This window comes from Dasypus novemcinctus, chromosome 15 (genome assembly GCF_030445035.2).
Source record: "Dasypus novemcinctus isolate mDasNov1 chromosome 15, mDasNov1.1.hap2, whole genome shotgun sequence".
Classification (NCBI taxonomy): domain Eukaryota; kingdom Metazoa; phylum Chordata; class Mammalia; order Cingulata; family Dasypodidae; genus Dasypus; species Dasypus novemcinctus.
Genome location: NC_080687.1, coordinates 15,139,834 through 15,162,340, shown reverse-complemented (window position 1 = coordinate 15,162,340; position 22,507 = coordinate 15,139,834). Strand labels below are relative to the sequence as shown.

At 37.8% G+C, this 22,507-nt stretch overlaps 1 protein-coding gene across 1 annotated transcript in view; it reads left to right on the top strand.

Annotated features, from left to right (window-relative positions):
* Window positions 1-18,030: 18,030 nt before the first annotated feature.
* Window positions 18,031-22,507, top strand: part of SGCG (sarcoglycan gamma) — a 157,595-nt gene continuing 153,118 nt past the window's right edge. The window contains exon 1 of the mRNA XM_058277057.2: window positions 18,031-18,184. Coding sequence (XP_058133040.1) covers window positions 18,131-18,184 — 54 coding nt within the window. The 5' untranslated portion in view covers window positions 18,031-18,130. The remainder of the gene's footprint in view (window positions 18,185-22,507) is intronic.

The following is a 22,507-nucleotide window of genomic DNA, read 5'->3' as shown; positions in this document are numbered from 1 at the left end:
ACTTGTTTATAATTGGCCCCACTTCCATGCTGTTTGATTATGAGCAAATTGAGAATAGGAATCATATTCTAGATAACTTCCAAATTAAGTAAATGGATGAAAGTTTTTTTATGTTCAACCCTCCCAACACAACTGCATGATCCAATCATATTGGGAATGTCACACCAGACACTTTAAAAAGAAAATCAGGGAAGCAGATGTGTCTTAAGCAGTTAGGCACCCACCTACCACATGGGAGGTCCTGGGTTTGGTTCCCAGTGCCTCCTAAAGAAGACAAGTAAGACACCAAGCTGACATAATGGCTGTCATGGCAAGATGATGCAATGAGACATGCAATGAGGAGACACAATAAGAAAACACCATGAGAGAACAACAAGAAGGGAGCAGGGGTGGCTCAAGTGATTGGGCACCTCCCTCCCACATGGGTGGTCCTGGGTTCATTCCCAGTGCCTCCTTAAAAAAATAAAGAAGACAAGCAGACACAGAAAACACACAACGAACAGACACAAAGAGCAGACAGTGAACGCAAACAATAAGGGGGTGGGGGGTGAGAAATAAATCTTAAAAAAAAAAAGGCAAAACCATTTTATTAAGAGGAATGGACAGAAATGGAAAAGAAGGGAGTGGAACTAGCCACTGTGCATCCAAGGTAGAGTAGCCCAGATTTTGAGTGATATGCCTCAGGATGGATGTCCCCTTTCCTGGATGTGCTAATGATGATCCCTCCAGAACTATGAGTTGACTGCTGCTAGTGCCCCATCTTTAATTATTTGTATTAAAGGGCAAGTTGTAAGACTCAAGTCAGTTCTCAAAATATCATTTGTAAAAATTGCTTTATCTTACTTAACAAAACCAAGTTGAGTGATACCAAAAATATTTCATGGACCTTTTAAACTCTGGTTTCAATGTGAAATTATGATGTTATTTTTGAGAACTCTTTTTGACCATTCAGGGTCACTGAATTTACACATTCCATATTGTAGAAAGTCACAGCTAGAATTCTATAGCCAAGAAACCTTGTGATCTCTATTTTAAGATAACCTGTGCTACGAATTTATAAATATACAGGTCCATAATAGTTGTTTTTATATGCAAAAATAGGCGATAAAAAGAGTGGCAACTATTTGTTTTCTGTAGTATTTAGTGCCAATTTCTAAATGGGCACATTTAGTAATGTTTTTATATATTCATAAAACATTTATTGAGCTCCTTTATATTGTGCCAGTATGGTGAACCACATGACCTCCTAAAATTTACCTAGTACAGTTCAGAGGGTCTCACACAGACAAAGAGGAATATTTGGAGCTCTATTTGGAGGAGAAGGGCAATTTTGGAGACGAAGAGGCAGAGACGGGAAAAAGGGTAAGAGCATGTGGTACCAGCAAGGTGGCAGAAGGACAAAGTTTCACGAAGTTATCTCTTCCTCAGAACCCCCAAACCATGAGTTGGTTTTAAAACTCACAGAATGTTTGTTATGAGTGGTCACTTTACAGAAAGCATTGAATGGACTAAATTTTTTGTTAGGACAATTATGAGAAAACGCTTCTGACAACAGAATGTTTTCCCAAAGATATTTACAGAATCTTTCCTGGAAGTTTTAAGAGTAAATTAGTTATTCATGACATTGAAATGATTCCAGTATAAAACTGGCCAAAGTTGTAGAAATGTACTAATATCTTCTTGAGGATCTTTGAACCTGTGATTTTTATGATTCTATGTTGTGCTCTCTTCCATTAGCCTTCATGTTTTAAAATATTAGTACCATTAAAAACAAGAATTCCAGGTACTGAATTTAAATATATCTGTGAAATTCATTCATGCACATGGATTTCATTAAGTTCAGTGAAGCAAATAAAATCTGTTGTTATGAAGAGGACCTTTGACAGCTCATAATTACATAAAAATAAGTGCACCCGTTAAAGACTAGAACAAAATTAAGATGTCAGCAATGACGGATCTCATAACTAAAATATTCAAGAAGCATTTTAAACTCAGTCATTTTTTCTGTTTTGTATAGCTATATTAAAATGGTAGTGAATTAATTTTGCAGCAACTTGACAGTAATTATTTAATTCTTAAAACATCATGAAAGTTAATTTTTAGAAACGATAGGCTAAAATATATTTTGTTTAAATCTATTTAGTTAATTAAATCATGAAAGACTAAGATGGCAATTGTAATGGGAATTCAATTTTATTCAAAACTTGGAATAAATTTCTAGATTATAACTAAATAATTGGCTCTAACACTTATAATTAAGGATTATAATATTAAAATGAAAAGTGGTATTCCGTAAGTTAAAACTTCCTCCAAAAGGTAGAAATTGATACCCTCTAACTAGCTGTTCAAATGGGGCAATGAAGTTTGGGACAGAAAACTTTATAGGAAAAGAACTTTAAGTTTTTAACGTATTAAATTCAAATCCCACCAAAAAGGATAATACAGAAAAACAGAGGCAATGCATTAGGTTGATTAAAACCATCTTCAAACTTCAGACTCTGTTTGTTTAAATTGACCTTGGATTATGAAACAAAAAAATCCTCAACTTTGAAACTAAAGCCCAAATTTAGGATCAACAGTTTGTAATATGCTTCCTTGGCCATTCAGTTCAGGCCACCCTTTGTTTCCCCACATCTGTAGCACTCTTTTTTTAGAATACCCTATCCCAATCCTCAATAGCTAGTTTTTGTTCTCCCCTGTCAATCAGCTGTCAGGAGGACTGATTGGGAAGCAAATTAATTTCTAATCTATGAATAATTCTACCAAAACCAAGTACATAGCCCCATTCTCCCTGTCAGTGAATCTCAGATTGTCACAGCCACACAAACAGCCTGATGATGCTTGAACTTAATTGAAACCTCTGGGGAAATAATGATCTGAAAAGCAATCCATGTTCAGGGAATGAAATGTGCTGACAACAAAGGAAAATGCGACTCGTGATATTTCTGTGTTTTTATATGCAGAAAACAATGCCTATGGTCTATTAGATAATCCCAAGTAAGTAGAGCTTGAGCTTTCAGGTATAAGGTTTTATAAACATCAGTTTTATTTATTTTCCATTAACATTTCCTTAAAGCTGATCAGGATTAGATTAGATTAGATTATCTGTACTTATAAATTTCAACTGTATATTTTGCAGTTTCATCTTCATTTACATGACCGTTTTCTTCATTAGAAATTGTCAATTAGGATTTTTGTTGTTGTTGTTATTACAAATCCCCATTTATATTACATTGACTGAGTGGCTTGAAGGATGTATTAGTCAGGGTTCTACAGAGAAAGGAAGTTAACAAACCCGTCCCCACTTGGGGGATGGAGCTTTAAATTGGGTGCAGAGCCACTGAGAATACAGGGTTCCTAATGGCCCTTCTTCCAGCTTGGAAGTCGATAGTTCAGTGCTGGGAAAGGCAAGCTAAGAAGGCCTGAGGCTCCTTCCCCACCCCCATCCCAGAGCAAGTGCTCAGCTCCTAAAGTGATGGGTCACTCAGAAAGAAACAAAGTACCCCCTACCCCAGCACCGTGCTTTGGCTCAGTGATTTAAGTGGGGAGGTATAGCAGTTTGATATTGTTTATGAATTCCAAAAACAGATATTGGATTATGTTCGTGAACATAAGCATTGTGGTCTGTTCTTCTGGGCATAAATTGTATTGGGTTCACAGGTTTTCACTTTTACTAGATTAAATTATGAATAGGACTTTGACTGGACCATATCAGTAAGACGCAAGTCTCCGCCCCTTTAGTAGGCAGGGACTCACAAAGGAAAAGACATGGCAGAAGAGTTAGTTGGCATTTTGATCCTGCAGCCCGGGAAGTAAGCCCACAGAGAACAGATACATGAGGAAAGAGAAGGCTCCATTAAACACGGCAGAGAGGTCCTGGGAAGAGAGACAAACCATTCACCTGACAGTTTATAACTGGCCTTGTGGAGAGAGCAGAGCAGCTGAGGCCAGAGAGAAATAAGCCATGGGAGAGACAAGACTTGTCCCTGCCTGCAGCTGAGATTTGAAAAAGCTGGGACCATGGAGCCTTGGGAAGAGGAGGAAGACTGAACCCTTGCAGACATCGCCCACCATCTTGTGTCAACACTTGGCAACAGACTGGGTAAGAAAGTACCTCTTAGCGGTACCTTGTCTTGGACTCTTTAGGGCTTTGTGACTGTAAGCTTCTACTCCAAATAAATATCTTTTATAAAAACCAACCAATATCTAGTATTTTGCATGAGCACCCCTTTTGTTGACTGATACAGGAGGGGAGTGGGAATTTAGGAGACAGTGAGAAAGAAAAAGCATTCCAAAGTTCCAGAGTTCCAAGGTTCCAAATCCTTCCCCAAGGGAACCGACTTCATTTACAACAGAGTGTGAAGAAATTCATATTGAAGGGTGTTCTCAAAAGCAGTGGACATTGTGGTAAAAGGTAGATTGGAGAAGATTGATGGAGTCACTGGAGATACAAGCAAAATGTTTGGCCAAGTTGTTTGCTGAAGAACAAGAGGAAAAAGAAATAGCTGGGAAGAGGCTGCTGGGGTAAGAACAAATCCCAAACACTGGCCTCAAGATCTATCCCTTCACAGGAGCCCAAATTTGATTGGATTAGTCTGTGAAGCAATTTATGTCCCAGGACGTTGTTGGAAACAGTAGGGCAATTAGTTTTGGTAAGGCTGGGTTGAGTGTGGTCAGTGGTACGCCAAAGCACTGTCATCCCAGGGTGACTGTGTGCACATACCCAGGACAGAGCCTCTGGGGAACAATATCAGAGGTTTAACACAGGGTGAGAATGGGGGATGGGCTTTACTCAAATAATTCAACAAGTCACTGAAATATAAACAAGTGAATTACAAGCCCAGGGATTGGAACCTGTACCAAGAGTTGCTCAATATATTATCTAAAACGTCCAGTTTCCAAGCTGCCAACAAAAAATTATGAGACATGCAAAAAGAAAAAAAGGAAAGTATAACCCATATGCCAGGAAAAAAGCAGATAATATAACTACCATCAGAATTCCAACTGATTTTTTTTGTTGACAAGCTGATTCTAAAATGCATATGAATTCCAAGCCTAAACAATCTTAAAAAAAAAAGTTGTTGAAGGATTCTCAAAATTCCCAATATGAAAACTTACTACTAAGCCCCTGTAATCAGGATCATGTGGTCCTTCCATAAGGTTAGGCACATAGATGAATGCAAAAGAATTGAGAGCGTAGAACAAACCAATGTGTTAAGGCCAACTTATTTTTGACAATGGTGCCAAGACCAATTGATGGAGAAAGAATAGTTATTTCAAAAAATAGTGCTGGTGCAACTGGATAGCCACATGCAACAGAGTGACATTGGACCCTTACTTCATACCGTATACAAAAATTACCTCAAGATAGATCAAAGACTTAAATGTAAGAACTGAAACTATAAAGCTCTTAGAAGAAAACATAGAGCTTAATGTGCATGACCTTCACGTTTGGCAATGTGACACCACCAACATTTAAAACTTCTATGCTTTAAATGATATTATCAATAAAGTGAAAAACAACCCATGGAATAGGAAATAATATTTGTGAATCATATATATGATAAGAGACTGGCGTCTAAAATATATTAAGAACTCTTACAGCTCAATAACGAAAAGACAAAGCAATTAAAAAATACACAAAGGATTTGCATTCACCAAAGAAGATATGCAAATGGCCAAAATGTCATGAAAGATGTTCTGTATCATTGGTAATCAGGGAAGTACAAATCAAAATCATAATGAGGCACTACTTCCAGCCCCCTATAGGATGGCTATAATCCACAAGGAAGATAATAACAAGTTTTGGTGAGGATTTGGAGATAGGGAACTCTCATACACTGCTGGTGGGAATGCCATGGGAAAACAGCCTGGCCTTTCCACCCAGCATTTCCACCCCTAAGTGTATATCCAAGAGAAATGAAAGCATATGCCCATGCAAAAAACTGTATACAAATGTTTATATCAGCATTATTCATAATGGCTAAAAGGCAGAAACAATCCAAATATCCATCAACTTATGAGTGAATAAACAAAATGCAAAATATCCATGCAATAGAATATTATTCAGTTTAGATACCCAGTCTCACAGACATCTCTGTCCCTTACCATCCATCCTAAATGCTCCCACCAAAGACCCTGGTCATTGGAGGTCAAGATAAAGTGTGCCAAGACATGCTGCATCTGCCTTCCCTCTGTGGCCCCTTTACTTTTGTTGAGTTTCAAATCCTTGGACAAATGAATCTTGAATCTAAAGCACATGTATGTAATTGTGACCTCTTCTGGTTTATCTTAGCCTCCTCACTGGCAGGAATCATCTACAACAAATCAGGCCTTGTACAGAATGCAGAGTGGGGTACGTGTATGTCAAGGTATTATTATCTTGTTGTTTAAAAATGCCCATGGAAACAAGGAAATCTGTGATATTTGACCGGATGATTGTAACCCGGTAGAGTAAAAATGATTTCTCACATGGTTTCACGTTGCAGTTCTTCTTCCATAATAAATTAGCCGTGGCTCAAACACACTGGAGAATAATTTAGAGGGCTACTGACTGAGGGAGTAAGAGTCAAGGGCTTGCCAGCTCAGTTCTGGACTATCAAACACACACCACACTGAATTTTAAAAAAAACCGGCACTTCAGCAATTTTTGCTTTTCTTTGGGTTGTTAAAAAATATTATTGATGAGAGTATCTGAAATTGTGATCTTGGTAATTATGGCACTTTCAATGAAAGTGAAGAATGAGATTATTGACTAAACACTATGAATTATTTTTCTTTTTCCTGGATATATTCAAAAGTGGTGGAAATGCATTCTGATATGAATAGGGGCATAAGATACTTAGAAAACGAACAGGTAAACCCTCTCCTTGCATTACTAAAGAGCTATTCAATGTGGGTAGAGAGAAAGGGTACTTTCCTTCTTTAAATTATTCCAAAGAGTTGGGAAAATTATATTCATAACAGATGTGTATGCTAATATTAAAACCCAGGTGAAATATATGTGGCAGAAAGCAGCTAGAATGAAATGCCTAAAAGGCAAGCAGTAGCTGTATTTTAGATTAGTGGTATTATGTGGGTTGAAACTCGTTTACACGTCTCTATTTTTTAAATGTAATATATAATAAGATTAAATTATTTTATAATTTATAAAATAAAGTATTAATATGTATTGTATAAGTGGAAGTATGTTCTAAAACAAATGGAATAAAAATATATATATACACTTGGTTGGTTGGCTAGTTAGTCCATTAAAACTTTTCAACTGAATAATAGAAATGCAAACAACCTTTTCTACATGAACAAACATAATTGGTAATTTAATTTTAATGCAACATTTGATATCATTTTAACTTTTCTTTTAATTGCATATGCATCATTGCTTCACAAATTCACCTTATATTGATATTTATGACCTCTCTGGTAAATTTAATAAATTTAGTTGATTTTTTTTTATTTTATATTATTTTGAAATATATAGTATGTTTATTTCTCTTTGTATCTCATATAAATGATCTCATGATAAGGAAGTTGTTGCTTAGCAATTTTTTCTAAAACTACTGGAAATTGATTTTTCCCTGGCTTAACTTTCAGAAAACAAAGCAAAGAATAAGGAATAAAATAAAATACCTGATTTTACACACCCAAGATAATCTATTGGCCCATATTCTTCAAACCTTCTGCACTCAAGGAGAGATATACATTGATTTTTTTAAATAAAAATTGTTCCATGGGACCATTCTATATTTTCCTCTTTTTAAATCAATACATCATGGGTACCTTTTCAAGTCAACAAAGAATTCATCATTTTAATGACTGATTCATATTCCATTGTAAGTACAAAAAAACTCCTATTTAACAAATGCCATAATGGTGGACACTCAGTAGTTTGCATTTTTACTGCAATTCACAATTCTCTAACAATCAGGAATTATATCTTTGCAACATTGTCCAAACATGATTCTTTTTAAAATTCCCAAAGGTCGAATCACTCTCCCAAAATGAGCATATATTTTAAAAAAGCTTTTGATTGCATAGTGCTAATTTGTAGTCCAGAAATATTGTGCCAATGAAAACTCTCACTAGCAGTTTATGAGATAGGCCTTTCTCCAAAACCCTTATGATATTGGATACTATCTTTTTTCTCCTCAACATTTGCCAATCAAAAAAAATAAATATTATGTCTAGAATTTGTTAATAGTTCTTAGTTATGAAAATGTTGGAAATTTTCCCTTACTTTCATTGGCCAATTACACTTCTTTGCATATATTTTGTCTATTCATGGCCTTTATCATCATGTTAATAGTGACTTTAATAACTTTTATTCGCTTTATTCTTTAAAATTAGGAGTACTTCGAACAGTGTTTCTCAATGGTCATGGCTGCCTTGGGAAAGGACACTTCATTGCAAAAGTTTGTCCCATGTATTTCAAGATATCCATCACCCCTAGACCCTGTCTCCTGTCGTCATGACAACCAAAATGCCCCCCTTATTTCCAAATATACCCCAAGAAGGTAAGATAAGAACTATTTCATTGGATATTTTCTGCTATCCTTTTTTTTTAATTCCCAGTTTTATTCCATTTTGTTTAATAATGGTTGACAAGAGTCTTATCATTATCTTTAAACTGTGTGAGAAATTTCTGTTTTGGGGTTCCAAACTGTAGTCTAGGACATAATACCTCTTTATTTATTTATTTTTAAAGTATTTTATTTATTTCTCCCCCCTCCACTCCCGCTCCCCTCGTCGTCTGTTCTGTGTCCATTCACTGTGTGTTCTTCTGTGTCTGCCCGTATTCTCATTAGGCAGCTCTGGAAATTGATCCTGGGACCTTCCAGAGTGGGAGAGAGGTGATTACTCTCTTGCGCCACCCTGGCTCCCTATTCTTCTTATTTTCTCTCCTCTGTCTCTTGTTGTCATCTTGCTGCACCAGCTCTCCGCATCTGCCAGCACTCCTACACAGGGCAGCTTTCCCATGCAGGGCGGCATTCCCACGCTGGGCAGCAATCTTATGTGGGGCCACATTCCCACATGGACCCTGCGTTCTGTGTGGGCTAGCTCTCTGCATGGGCCAGCTTGCCCTGGGCATCAAATGCTGGACCTCCTATTTGGTAGGCAGGAGCCCAATTGATTGAGCCACATCTGTTTCCCCTACTCTTTAAAAAAAAATGATCTGTGATCATTCAATGGCATGTGTGTTTCCTAATATTAGATTATCACACACATTAAATGCAGTATTCAGAGCCTCTGTCACAATCCATACCAGCAAACAGGGTGGCCTGTGCCTCACCTTTCTCCTCAAGCGACTGACTCAGTTCCATCAAAGGCTTGCATGGGTGCAGCAGCATGCCTCTGAGAGTGGAACTGAGTCACACTGAGAACCCAGCTTCAGCAGAACCTGGGAAAGCCTGAGCTTCCCAGGTTCTCCATGACAGAACAGGATAGGGAAAAGTTTTGAGATAACGAATCCATGTGGTTCATCATATTGCCATTGTAATTTATTCTTTTTTATTTTAATGGGTATTTCTTAAGTTATACTTCTCCTTTTCTCAATTTTTAAAAAAAGTTTAGCAAGTTTGTTCATTTTATGCCTTTTATAACTTCATTTCTCACCTCAGATGGCCACCCACTTATCCTAATGCTATTTTTGGCAATTTATAATTTTGGAAGTTATATAGCCAATCTTTTCTAATAACTTTATCATTAAAAAGTACATTTCTCTATCAACATAAAGAACAAGTCTATGTAAGGTTTCCCATGAGAAATATGGAACTTCATATTATTTTTATTCCTTCAAAATCCCACCCAATGTCCAATATTTTTCTTAAATATTCAAGAATATTTCTAAAATTAATACATGGCAATGGGGGGTTATAGTTTTATAGTCCCCAAACATTTGAAATTATTTCTTTCATCCTCTGGCATACATGATGTATTAGCAGGAGTTAAAAATCCGATTCTCTGCTAACAACATTTAGTCTTAACAAAAAAGTAAAGTTAATCTGATATGATTTCCTTACTAACTACTCCTAAATCTAAACTTAATCTGATACGATTTCATTACTATTCATTTAATTTTTTATCTAGATACTGACAGGAATTTCTCTTCATTTTTTTAAATCAAAAAGTTTTGGGTTATGAACTCCTTACTCCTGTTAAAATAATTGGTGAAACTTTTAAGTAAATATTTATGTCTTTCTTCATTTTAGAATAAATTTTCTTAGTTTCTCTACTGCTATATCTCCTTCCCCTTTGGTTCTACTTTCAGTTTCTCTTTCCATTCTAGAACTCCTCTTATCTATTTCTCAGGTCTTCTGAATCTATCCTCTAAATAGGTTATCTTTCTCTCTTAATTTCTACCTTTCTTTTACCTCCAAATTATGAGAGGAATTGCCCTCTTTAGTCTTACGTAAATCGTTTCATTTTTTATTTACAGTGTTGGTAATACTAACACTTACATAGTCACTTACACAGACTTTTAGCACTCTCTTCTATTTTAATTCAGTCCAATAAGCATAATTGAGACCTTTAGTTCTCTAAGCAATCCTCATAACAGATAACACCAAAGGAAATTTTAATAAGTTGTCTTGTGGTGTCTGTAGCAAATAATTAGAGGACAAAAAAAGAATATTAATTTTAAAAGTGAGAAGAGAAAGAGGTAGGAAAAGAGGGACAATAAAGGGATAGTGAGCAGAAGTCAAAGAAGAAGTCCTGATAGAAAGAAAGAGAAAGTGAAGAGAAATTGGTAAAATGACATAAAATGGAAGATACTGGGAAAGGGAGAAAGAGAGACACAAAGGAAGATTGAAATGGAAATGTCTATCAATATGGAAAGGAGAAAGAGGAAAGAAAAAAGAGCTGAGAAATTATAACAATGACATAGAGCATATGACACCAGTATGCCTTTAGAAATTAACTTTGTTGAAACTATTTTAATTACATTAAAATTGATTAAAAGATCTTAGTTAAAAGATTAAAATTTCATAGAGACATGATAACAATGACAATAACTTTGCTATTCTAAATTAAGGCTATGAAATCTAAGAAATGGATAGGAGTTTCTCCTACAGAAAAGTCAATGAAAGGATTCATGAAATAATAAAGAACAAGAAAGGCAAAAAAAAACTAACCAGACAATGATTAAAGTTACATTATCCCAATGGGTAAATAATTGTCTATAAATCAGGTGTTCTTTCGAGTTGCAATAATTATTTGTAGATACCAAGTTTCACTTAACATACTGAAAGAATAATACACATATAGTAGTACGAGGGGTGTAAGGAATCCATTCTGTTTCTGAATATGTTTTACTGCTCCCAAGATGTGTAAGCACTGGAAGAATGTAGACCATTAACTTTTATTACCACATATTCAGAATAAATTAAATAAAATTATGGGGAAAAAGAAGAGCTCTATAGAAGATAAGAATATATTTCAATGAAACTTCAAAGTCTATTCCTCCATAACAAATCATTTAACAGAACATCTCACTTTGTCATTATGAAATTAAAATGGAAACATAGATATGAAATCTTTTGAAATAAAAGTGTAAAAGCAAAATTTACTATAGCTAAGGAATGAATTTCAAAAGGAAATGGGAAAAGTTCATTACACAAAATAACTGAGTTGAACGAAAGAATAAAAAGGAAGTAACCATGTGGTCAATGCACAAAAACACTGGTAATAAATGGTGGTGGTCTATTGGAACTCTGAAATAAATTTCCATTGTCTTGCTCATTAATTTCACTAATGATAGAAAAAAAGAAATGTTTTGAAATAATTCAAGTTTAGCTATAAAAATTGAATGCATGAAATCATCTGGAAGATCTATTATCTTTGGTAAGCGCAGGAATATTTTTGAAGCATGCTTCACATATATATTTATTGCACTAATAAAATATCATAGAAATAGTATTTAACTTTGAAAGACAGTTCTATCTCTGTGAATTATGATTTATAATAGAATATGCAGAATTAACAAGAAGATCGTGCAGAATATACACATAAATGGCCATGAATCAATGAGGAAACTGCTTCTCTGATTCAGTCCCAAGAGACCCATAAACTTAGGAGGCATGTCCCGACTTAACAGTCCAGTGTCCTGGAAAAGGAGAGATTGTAATTGTTGGAAACAGCATAGACATGTCATACTACATGAAATTACTTAATTAGCACACAAAACATAAACCTTTCAGTTTGGAAATTAAGTAAAACCTGCTTAATTTTTCAAGATAAAAAATAAAAGCTATGAAAGAACACAGTTTATCATAGTGGACTGTGTGGTAGGGTAGATCGCATTATTGTTCCAAAATGTTCATCTCCTTCTTTTGGACTCTAAAAAATTGAGGATAACACAAGCCTGCCTGTGGTCAAGTGACTCCCAGTGCCTTGGGAAGGACAAGCATATGAGTGTACAATGACTCCACTGACATTTGCTTTGGCATATGTGCATACTTGGGTTTGACATGCCACTTTGGAACAGAAGCTTAAAGAAATATTGTCTGTCTTTGGAAATGAATAGAAATGGTGAGAGTACATCATAGTGTGTGTGACTAGTAGAGCTATTATATGAATATGACAGTGGTTGAAAGGGAAAGCCTAAGGACATTTATACTACTAGAAAGAAAGCTAAAAAATGTAGCATGGGACTGTATAACATAGCAAAACCTCAGGTAAAATATGGATATGGGTAATACTGTACATATAAGACTGTTTTTACAAAATGTAAATACAAATAAACTAGAGAGAAGGAAATAGTAGCAGCTATGTATGGTAGGGGAAGCATAGAAAGATTGAGCAGTGATGAGTCTGTTTGTTTTTGTTTTTTAGTAGTAGTAGTAGTATTACTGGAACAATGAAAATGCTCTAAAAATGACTGAAGTGATGAATGCACAACTATGTGATTATACTGAATACCACAGATTGTACACTTTGGATGGATTTATGCCTTATTAATATGTATCAATACAAAATAAACTAAAAAAGAGTAGAGAGCAAGACCAGAGCAGGACTTACAAAACATTTTATCAATCCAACCAACATTCATCAAGTGGGGAAACAGATTCACTTTGTTAAAATAAAATATTAAATAGGGGGGAAAAAAGATACATTGTGAATATCAACCAGCTTTCTTGCTCTTTCCCATAAGAACGGCAAAACCCAAGTAGAGCTCCTTTAACCTGCATCCCAGAATGAAAGAAAATCTTTGAAGCTGAGCAGGAGGAGCCAGACTGCAGTGGCTAACATAAAATATGAGATAAAACTAAATGTCTATTCAGTCACTGCTCTATGAAACAATAAGTGTACTTGTACAACTCTTTCACACCACAGCTATTTTAAATATCCTGGAAGAAATAAAATGAAAATGTGAAAGGCTCCTTTTTACATAACACACACTTCTGCTTAGAAGACTTCATACACAAAAATTCCATCCAAAACATGAATTGCAAATACTCAAAATCAAAAATGATATGTCCCAAATATGGACTAGTTCCAAGTTGACCCTCCTCACGTCAAGGGCTATTCCTTCAGCACTGGGAAAGGACACCTCTCTTGACTTATAAAGAAGTCCATTAGCTGCAGATGCCCTGTTCTTCCCAGCTTCCATTCACCGTGTCAGGGGACCTGCCTCCCATCCTACCAAAGCTGTGACCCAAAATCTTGAAAGGGTCCCTGCAGGGAATTGTGGAGCCCTCCCCTGCTTTGTGTCTCGTAATTACGAGCCCCTGAACTACGTCTCCTCGGTCCCAAAGGACCACAAAGTCTCCCTTGAATAGTTTCACCAGCCCTTGCTCTGGGAACTTTTTGATGCTACATGATTAAATGAGGGATAAAAAAGAGTAGCAGAAGCAGTAATTTTCCTAATAAAGTCAAACTCACTTGGTGAAAGGGATTTAATTTAATAAGTTTTGAAAGTATTTCTTTAATACTTTTTGGATAAGAATAAATGCTTTTTAATGAAATGTTAGAGAGAGTTAATAATAAAAGTTGCTGTTTTATTTACTCCTTTTGGCAAAAAACCCTGGTGCATTCCTATACTTTTAAAAATTGGGATATAACTACCAGAGAACCCCAAATTCTGGCCTATATGAGCAGCATCCAATTGTATTTTGCATATACCTAATCATTATTCTCACACACCTGCTGGAATATTTGCTAGAATCCACTACTCTAGTAAGAGCAAATAGCTTGGGCATACATATTTTAAGTACTATCTTAAGTTAGAGTGAACATGGTATTTAAATATAAGGGGAACAAGAGGCACTTTCCCATATATATCTGTTAGTGTTTGTCCTATCTGAAGTTCTCTGAGCTTCCTCTATGTGTAGATTGTTTTTCATCAAATTTGGGGAGTTTACATCTTTTAAAAGATATATTTTTCCTGCTTCGTCTCTTCTCCTTCTGATACTTCCATTATATATATATATATGTCTAAGCACTTAATGGCACATCAAATTTCTCTGAGGCTCTGTTCATTTTTTGCCACTCTTTTTTCTCTGTTCTTCAGATTGTATAAACTCTATCAATCTATCTTCAAGTTCACTAATTCTTTCTTCTGTTCACTGATTCTTTCTTCTGTATATTTTTTCAGACATAAAGTTGAGCACCTCTAGTTAAGTCTTCATCTTCCATTATTACAGTTTTCAATTCCAGAATCTCCATTTGCTTCTTTTTTTTATCATTACTATCGATCGATTTACTCTATTTGATTTGATATTGTTCTCACCCCTTTCTTTCATGCTCTAAGTGTGGTTTCCCTTCAGTCTTTGAACATATTTACTGTAGTTCCTTTGAAACATATGCTAACTTCAACATCTCAAAAGCAGTTTCTATTGTCTGTTTCTGGGTCATTTTACTGTGGGTTTTTTGTTTTGCTTTGTTTTGTGGGTTTTTTTTTTTTTTTCATGCTTCATAACTTTTTTGGTAAACTGGATATTATAATATATCATAGCAACCCTGGATTCCAAAACCACCACCACCCCAGGGTTTGCTGTTGCTGCTGGCTTGTTTGGTCAGTAACTTGCCTGGACTACTTAAGAGAAGTCTTTCTCTCTCATGGTGTACAGTCTGTGATATTGCCCCTCATGGGGTGCAACCTTAGGCATGCAAGCAATCACTCTGTCACCCCCCACCTCAGATAGCTGTGATTTTAGCCTGGTTCTTCAGTTCTCCTCTACTGCCCCTTCCCTGATCTCCTTCTGACTGGTCCATCTCTAGGAGCTCTTAGCCTCCATCAATTACTAGCTAATTGCTCTATTAATTTGACAGCCTTGGGGCATAAACTCTTCCATGATTTGATCCAATTACAGTCTGGTGCCTTTGCATGGACAGTCTTTGAGGCCACAGGCTTTCTCTGACCCCAGGAGGGCTCTTCTTTGCTGTCTTTTTCCTTAGTTCTCTCTACTGGCTTGCAAACATAGAGCCATTGTTTAGGCACGACCTTTCCCATACCCTGTTACAAATAAAGTCTTTGTTCTGGAAGCATACCTCTCCCTGGGGTAGAACCTCTGCATGACTGCTCCAGAGCTAAGGGCACACATAGCAGCTGGTTTCTCTTGGAGTGACAGCCCTGCTCTCTGAACAGAAAACTGAGTGGGGACAGTAAGTGATCCTTGTTTTCTCAGCTTGCTTCTCTTAACGTGGTGTCACCCCACTAGCAGTGGTTTCTGGGGGGAGGAGGTGAGGACAGTAGGATCCCAGTGTTCTTGAACTGCCACACCCAGCATAAAGCTTCCACCCTACAAGTGGTTGCTGAAGCTCCAGACCTCTCAGCACACTTGCCTGGAATAGAGCTTGTGCATGCATTTCGGAGGAGTGGGATGAAAGGGCTGGCAACTCATCCATCCTGGGAAGAAACCAAAGCTCTAGGCTGGGACCTGAATGGGGAGGCCCATCTTCCAGGCTACCTGTGCCCAGAATGGAGCTTCTGTCACACTGAGCTGGGGGGAGGGAGTAAGTCTGTTCTTACCTAGATTTAGGCAAATGGCTGTTTCTCCATTTACTGTAAGCACTTAGGACAATGTCCAGAGATTCTGGTTGCTTTTTGACAATTTTCACCAGTTAGTACTATTTCGTTGTGGAGATCCTTACACCACCATTCCAACTGCCCTTCTTATTTACATGTACTTTTATCTTACCTTTTTAAATTTCTATTTTCCCTGTTTAATAATGTAAAAAATAAGGTAGGGCTCTGCATATAATAAACAATATACTCAAAAATTCATATAATTTATAAATAAATATACCTATATTGGGTTGTTCAAAATCTTTACTGATAAGGTTCTTACTCAGAAAAGTTTGGAGACCTCACACCTTTGTGAAAAATCCCAGTTTTTCCATATATTGGATATATTTAGCTTTCCTGCAAGGTAATCACAGCAAGTGCTCTCACCATCTACAGACTGAAATCAATGCCAGTTATTTCCTCCTAAGTCAACAAAAATAGAAGTTTTGGCTCTGAGATGTTAGTTTTGCCAATTAAACCACATCAATACATTTTAAATTCTTCAACATAATTAAATAAAATGTAGTCTTTGCTGGTCAGTACTGACATTTTTAGAACTTTAATTCATATTATTTTCATTTTGCTGTCTGTGAGATGTGTAGAAAATTATTAATATATCCTTAATACCTTAATAATATATCTCTACCTACATCATTCTTATTTATCCTTTGTGAGAACTATTTTTTTTTTTTTTTTTGGAGAATGGTTAAGTCACTGAGATGGAAAAGCAATTAAAATATTTTCACTGGACTTTTCTGGGAAATTCCCTTTTCTTGTTTCCACTTTTGAAAGTTTGCTTTTTTAAAAAAAAAAAGTGTAATCTAGGTTTTGTAAGCATTTCTGCCTTACAATTATCCATTTTGCTACATGAAAAACATTTTAAAATGTACCTACCCCCGGATTTTTGTTACCATTTGATTCCACGTATGACAGCATATTTCCAGTTTAAAAATCATAATATATTCATATACACCGTTATGACCCTTTCAGGAATGCGTTTTGTCATTTACCCTCTTAGTACATTCATCAAACATCTGCAGATACCTATGCCATTCCCAGACACAACGCTGCTAAAATCAACTGTCATGTGTGCACAGAGGGGTGCGTGTCAAGTAAGTAAATTATTGAAATACACAGATGCTAATAGAGAAGCCATGGTTCAGATCACGGCAGTTGGGCCGACCTCTCCACTTGATGAAAAACCATAGTTAAAGAGGTTTCTTAAAAGTGAAGAAACCGCGCTCACTACTCCCGAGTCCCAGCCCAAGAGCTAAAGGCAACGGCGTTTTTCGGCCACAGGCGAGTCTCTGCAAAACTGGACGGGCGACCCCTGGTGGCGAGTCAGGCCTCTGCTTTCCGAGAGACTCTAAGAGTAAACTGGCGGCTCCGGGGAGCCCGGGGGTCGCGGGGGACCGGCCGGGCGGAAAGGCTCAAGGGCCTGGCCAATGGACCCATTCCCCCACCGGGTCTCCCCACAGTACCTCAGAGGAGGAAGCAGCCGACCTTTGTGATTGTACGGGACCCGGGCCCGAGTTACAAGCCCAAGAAGCGCCAGGCAGACCTAGATGCGCGGGAAGGGAAGAGAAGCAGCGAGCCGCCGGGGGCAGCGCGCCCGGGACGCCTGCCCGGGAGGAGCCCGCGCGAGCCCGCCTCGCTGAGACCCCTGCTCCGGGGCTCGAGCGCGTGCGCGGGCGCGGGGGGCGAGCGGCGACGCGGAGGCTGGGGGGGAGGCGGGGGGGGAGGTTAGGGGGGGAATCGGGGGGAAGGCTAAGGGGAGGCTGGGGGGCTCGGGAACGCGAGGAGGGGCTGCGGGGTGCTGGAGGGCGCGCGGGGACGGGGTGTGAGGGGTGCGGGTCGCCGGGGGGCCGAGCGCGGTGAGCGGCGGGCGCGGAGGGCGCGGTGTTCCCGGGGCGGGCGCGGCGCGGCCGGGCGCAGTGGCCGGGGCCAGCGGCCCGGGGCTGGCTGCCCCCCGCCCTCCCTGGCGCCTGCGGAGATGTGGGCGCCCGAGGCTCGGGGGAGCTGTTCCCACGGCCGGGACCAGAGGCGTCGCTGCGGTCGCTGAGGAAGGAGGACGGCGGCGGAGCCCGCGCTGTCCGGGGAGAGGACGGCGGTCTCGTCGGGTCTGGAATGAAGGGACATGCGCGATTTGTGGGCGCTCGCGGACCTCAGGAAGTGCAGCAGGTAAAGGGAATGGCAAGGGTCGCCACTTGAGTCCCCAGGTTGCCGCGTCCTCCTTTTCTGCCACCCCCACTGCCTTCTCCCTGGGCTGGGCTCCCCCCTGCCCGCTCCAGCCTTTACCCGCACACACACACACCTCTCACCCGACGGATGCCCCAAGCCGCCCCCTCTCCCGTCCCATCTGCACCAACCTCCCCGACCGCGGCTCCTTCTCTCCTGCGCCGTTTGAGAGGTCTCTGGAGCAACAGTGAACTGTAGTTTATTTGCCCCGAAGACTTCACTTTGCTAACAGAAGACTTAAGTAACTTGACGTGTGTGTGCCTAGGAGAGAGGGCGAGAGAATATGAGAATGACAATTAGTGTTTTCTGTAAATTGATTTGTCGGAAACATTGCCCCCGTTTGCCTTTGAGTGTACCCACAGCTTTAGAGTGAGCAGAGTGTCGGGCTCCAAGTAAGTTCCCAGGGTTTATCGAGGCATTTCAGGGGGCTGAGGATCCCTGATATCGCTAGTGGCTGCAATGATCTTCAGGATCAACCTGATGATCCTCACCCCATTTCCCAGCGCCCCCCATTAGACCCACTGGTTGGTTGTTAAGATATTTGCATGCCATCACCTGATGAAGTCCGAGTTAGGAAGCTGATAGGTTTTAAAATCACTGCTGCATATTCTGATACTTAGAAATATTAGTACGACCATGTACAATTTATCTGTGAAGCAACCACTCATCAAGCGATACTGAATGTTCTACAAGTAGATTTTGTAGTAATGGCACTTTATGTATACACATAGCATTTTGTATTAAAGCTGCTGGGTGTTCTTTCAAGCAGATAAGTCTGTAGAACAATGGAATTATATATATTTTCCCAAAAGAGAAAAAAAACCCAAACTGCTGTATTATGGATCTTCCTGTGCTTCTCTTTCTTGAATATGAGCAGGCTCTAAAGAAACTGTGAAAGGGAGATTGCACAAAATTATTCAAAAATTTAATGATGCTGAAATCTTGGGTTTTGGTAATGGAATGTTTTCCTAAAAGCTTGGGTGTCTCTGGTAATTAAAACTTCCTATGGAGAACATGTACTTCCAAGACAAATTAACTAGAAAGGTGTCATCTGCTGCACCTATGTAAAAATACCCTACAGTTCAAAGTACAGTAAGCTTTCTTAAATTATAACAGTCGTCTTTTGCAAGTTTTTTACTTTCCCTAAATCCTATGTGTTTTTTTTCCACTTTTATTGTCTATTTTAGCTAAACCAGACATTAGATGCTGTACTTCATGGATATTACACATGAATCATCAAAGCACATTGTACAACTTTACACTTCTGGGCTTATAAATGTGGAGAAGGTGTCCTGTATACCAGCTGTAATCCACAGGATGATCTTTCTATAACCTGAGAAAAAATAATGAGCCGTGTGATAATTTTAAATGATCAGAACTACACAGCTGAATAGAGAAGGAATAGGCAAATTTCACATTTAACAAATAATTTGTTTGCTGTTTTAAACTATCAAAATACTACTCAGATAATGAGCATAATACTAACCTATTTTTTAAAAGCATTTTATTAATTGTGGCTAGGGAATATTTAAAATTGCTTTTATATACATTCTTCCATTTTTAATGAGCACCATGTGGTTATCATCCTGGTTTTTGTTTTTGAATTTATCAAACCCTCATTTAGATGTTTGGTACTTAAAATTGAGTCCTGTAAGAACTCCCATTGTACTCTGAGAAAACTAGGTAAGAATCTACAGACATACATAGGTAACAATAACTTTATCTCAAATCTCATTAGGAAGTGATTTATATGGACATGATAATGGTAGCTTAAAAATACATTTAATGATCCAGGTGATGATGCTTTGTAATAGAAAATACCTATTACATTATGTCTTGTTGTTAAACTTATGTGAAGTAAAACAACTATTTATGTGTGTCAGTGGTACAAATATAGTGTTCTCTGTACACTTATCCCTTGTGTGAGTACATCTGCATATAAACTTCTGAGCATAACACCTTTTAAATTAGGAAACAAAAGAGCTGCATATAAAATTTGTATTCTGTTACAAATCATTTTGCTACTGATGAGGGCAATATTTGTGATGAAAGAGGAGCCAGCAGGACAAAAAGGGAGATACTAACTGATACTTCCTAACTATGTTAAAGTGGTAAACCCCTTTGGAAATCTGATCATATAGATCTGCTATGCAGAAAAATGCCTTGACATGTATATCTAATTTGGACTCATTTTCAAGAGGTTAACAAACCTGTGAAGCCCAGTTGTTGGCTCTGACTAACATCACCTAATTACAACTTTAACATGAAGATGGGCCTGGCTGCAGCACATATAAAACCTTGAGTCATGCTGTGAGAACTACATTAATAATTACTTTATTAATAGTAAAACAATGAATGTTTAATTGGAAAAGTAACATGAGCCAGGTATTAATGTACAAAAATGTGCTTATGATTTTATCTCTAGTAGGCTTTATTTAATATTTGTTGCTAAACTCTTAAAAAAAAAAAGATATGTGACCTGAAAACAATATGAAAAATATAATTAAATTGTCCATGGAAGACAAGAAAATCAATTGATTAAGTAGCGACCTGATGTCAGGCTATAAAAAAGTTACATTTTTATGAAGAGTGTCTCCATGAATTATTGGATTATTTACATAATACTGTGTGGGTTGTATTATAATTGAAATTGTCTGGCATTTGGAAGGGATTGTGATTTCGAACAGATATTTGAGTTGCAGGTGTCCCAGCTACATAAAGATTGAATGCCTTCTTCCTCTTTCCTGCTAGACCTTATAACACCCATCTATAGTTGTCTGTAGACCTGTTTGATGGCCCCTTGTTTTCTTCCTCTGTATCCTTTGCCTTTATGATTCGTGACTCAGTTTGATGTTTATAATCCACCTTAATCCAAAATGTCTTGAGGCAAATACCTCCTAAATTCTTCTGCAGGTAATTCACGTATGTACCTAATAGCTTGCTCCTTTGCCTTTTTTCTTCTAGCACTTGCTCTAAAAAGAAAAATACTAGTTATAGTACATTCATTGAATTCTTACTATGGTTGGCACTTCAGATATTTCATTTCATTCCATTTTCTCACACATCTTGTGAAAAGGATCCCATTTAACACAGAAGGAAACTGGGTCCTGAGCAGCTATAAATTAATTTGCCAAGTTTGCCAAGTGGCAGAGCCAAATAAGAACACAGGCCCAAGGGAGCTTTCCCTTGGTCTGCCCACATTCATTCTTCTTGTGAGTGCAAAATATCCCAAAGAGTTAGTCAGTATGATTAGTGCCAGTAAGACATTTGAATCAAGGGAAAAGAAGACCATCACATTTAAAATTAAAGTTAAGTAGCATAAAAACCAAGGGTCATCAAACTTAGCGCAGTTAAAATCTCCCAGATTTTTTCTTTGGAAACTCAGAAGTCTCCTTCTGTCTTCATTGTCTAATTAAATATTTTCCTTTGACCTTTTAGTAATTAGTAAATACAAGAAGTTATTAAAATAATATTTTATCAATGCAATATTCTGTTAGCAAAGTTTGCAATGTGTTGAGCATGGAGGAATGATGTTTTAACCCATTTATACTTCCTTTTTTATATGAAAGATTTGATTTCATTACATTTTTAAAACAGGAAACAGTTCTGTCACCCTTCACATGTCATCATATTTTACTGCCTCAGTTTTCCCTTTCTTCCTTTTTTTTTCTTTCCTAATTTCCAAACTTCAAGGTGTATGAGTGGAGAATGGAATTCAGGCATGATTGGCCAAACTGAGTCAATCCAGTTCCTTCATTTGACTTCTGGCAAGCCCTCGTAACTGTCTTATGGTGTGTGTTTCCTTAAGAAAGAACGCATTTTGTTAAGATGCCATATGCTTCTTCCAGCTGATAACTCATTTCTACACATTGGAAAAAGCAGAAGCCAGACTTTCTTTGAGTATTGCTTCTCCCGTTTTTTCCTCTTCTCCTTCTCTAATTCTTACCATATGTATGTTGGACTTCTTGTTTCTGTCTTACATTTATTCTTGGGCTGTTGATTCCCTTATTCTATATAATGATAGTTTATTTCCTCAAGTGATTTTTATTTATTTTTGTGAGCTCGTTTACACTGAGAGTTATTTTTAAAAGGGAATCTCAAATTCGCCACCTTGTCAGTGTCCCTAGCCCTGATTTTGCTTTTTTGTCTGTTGAGGCCCCAGGGATTTTATGGAGCCTGACTAGTTGTATGGAAAGTTCTTGGTTTGGGGCTATAGCCAATCTATGTTGAAAAATATTTCACAATGAAACTCTTCCCTTTAACTGA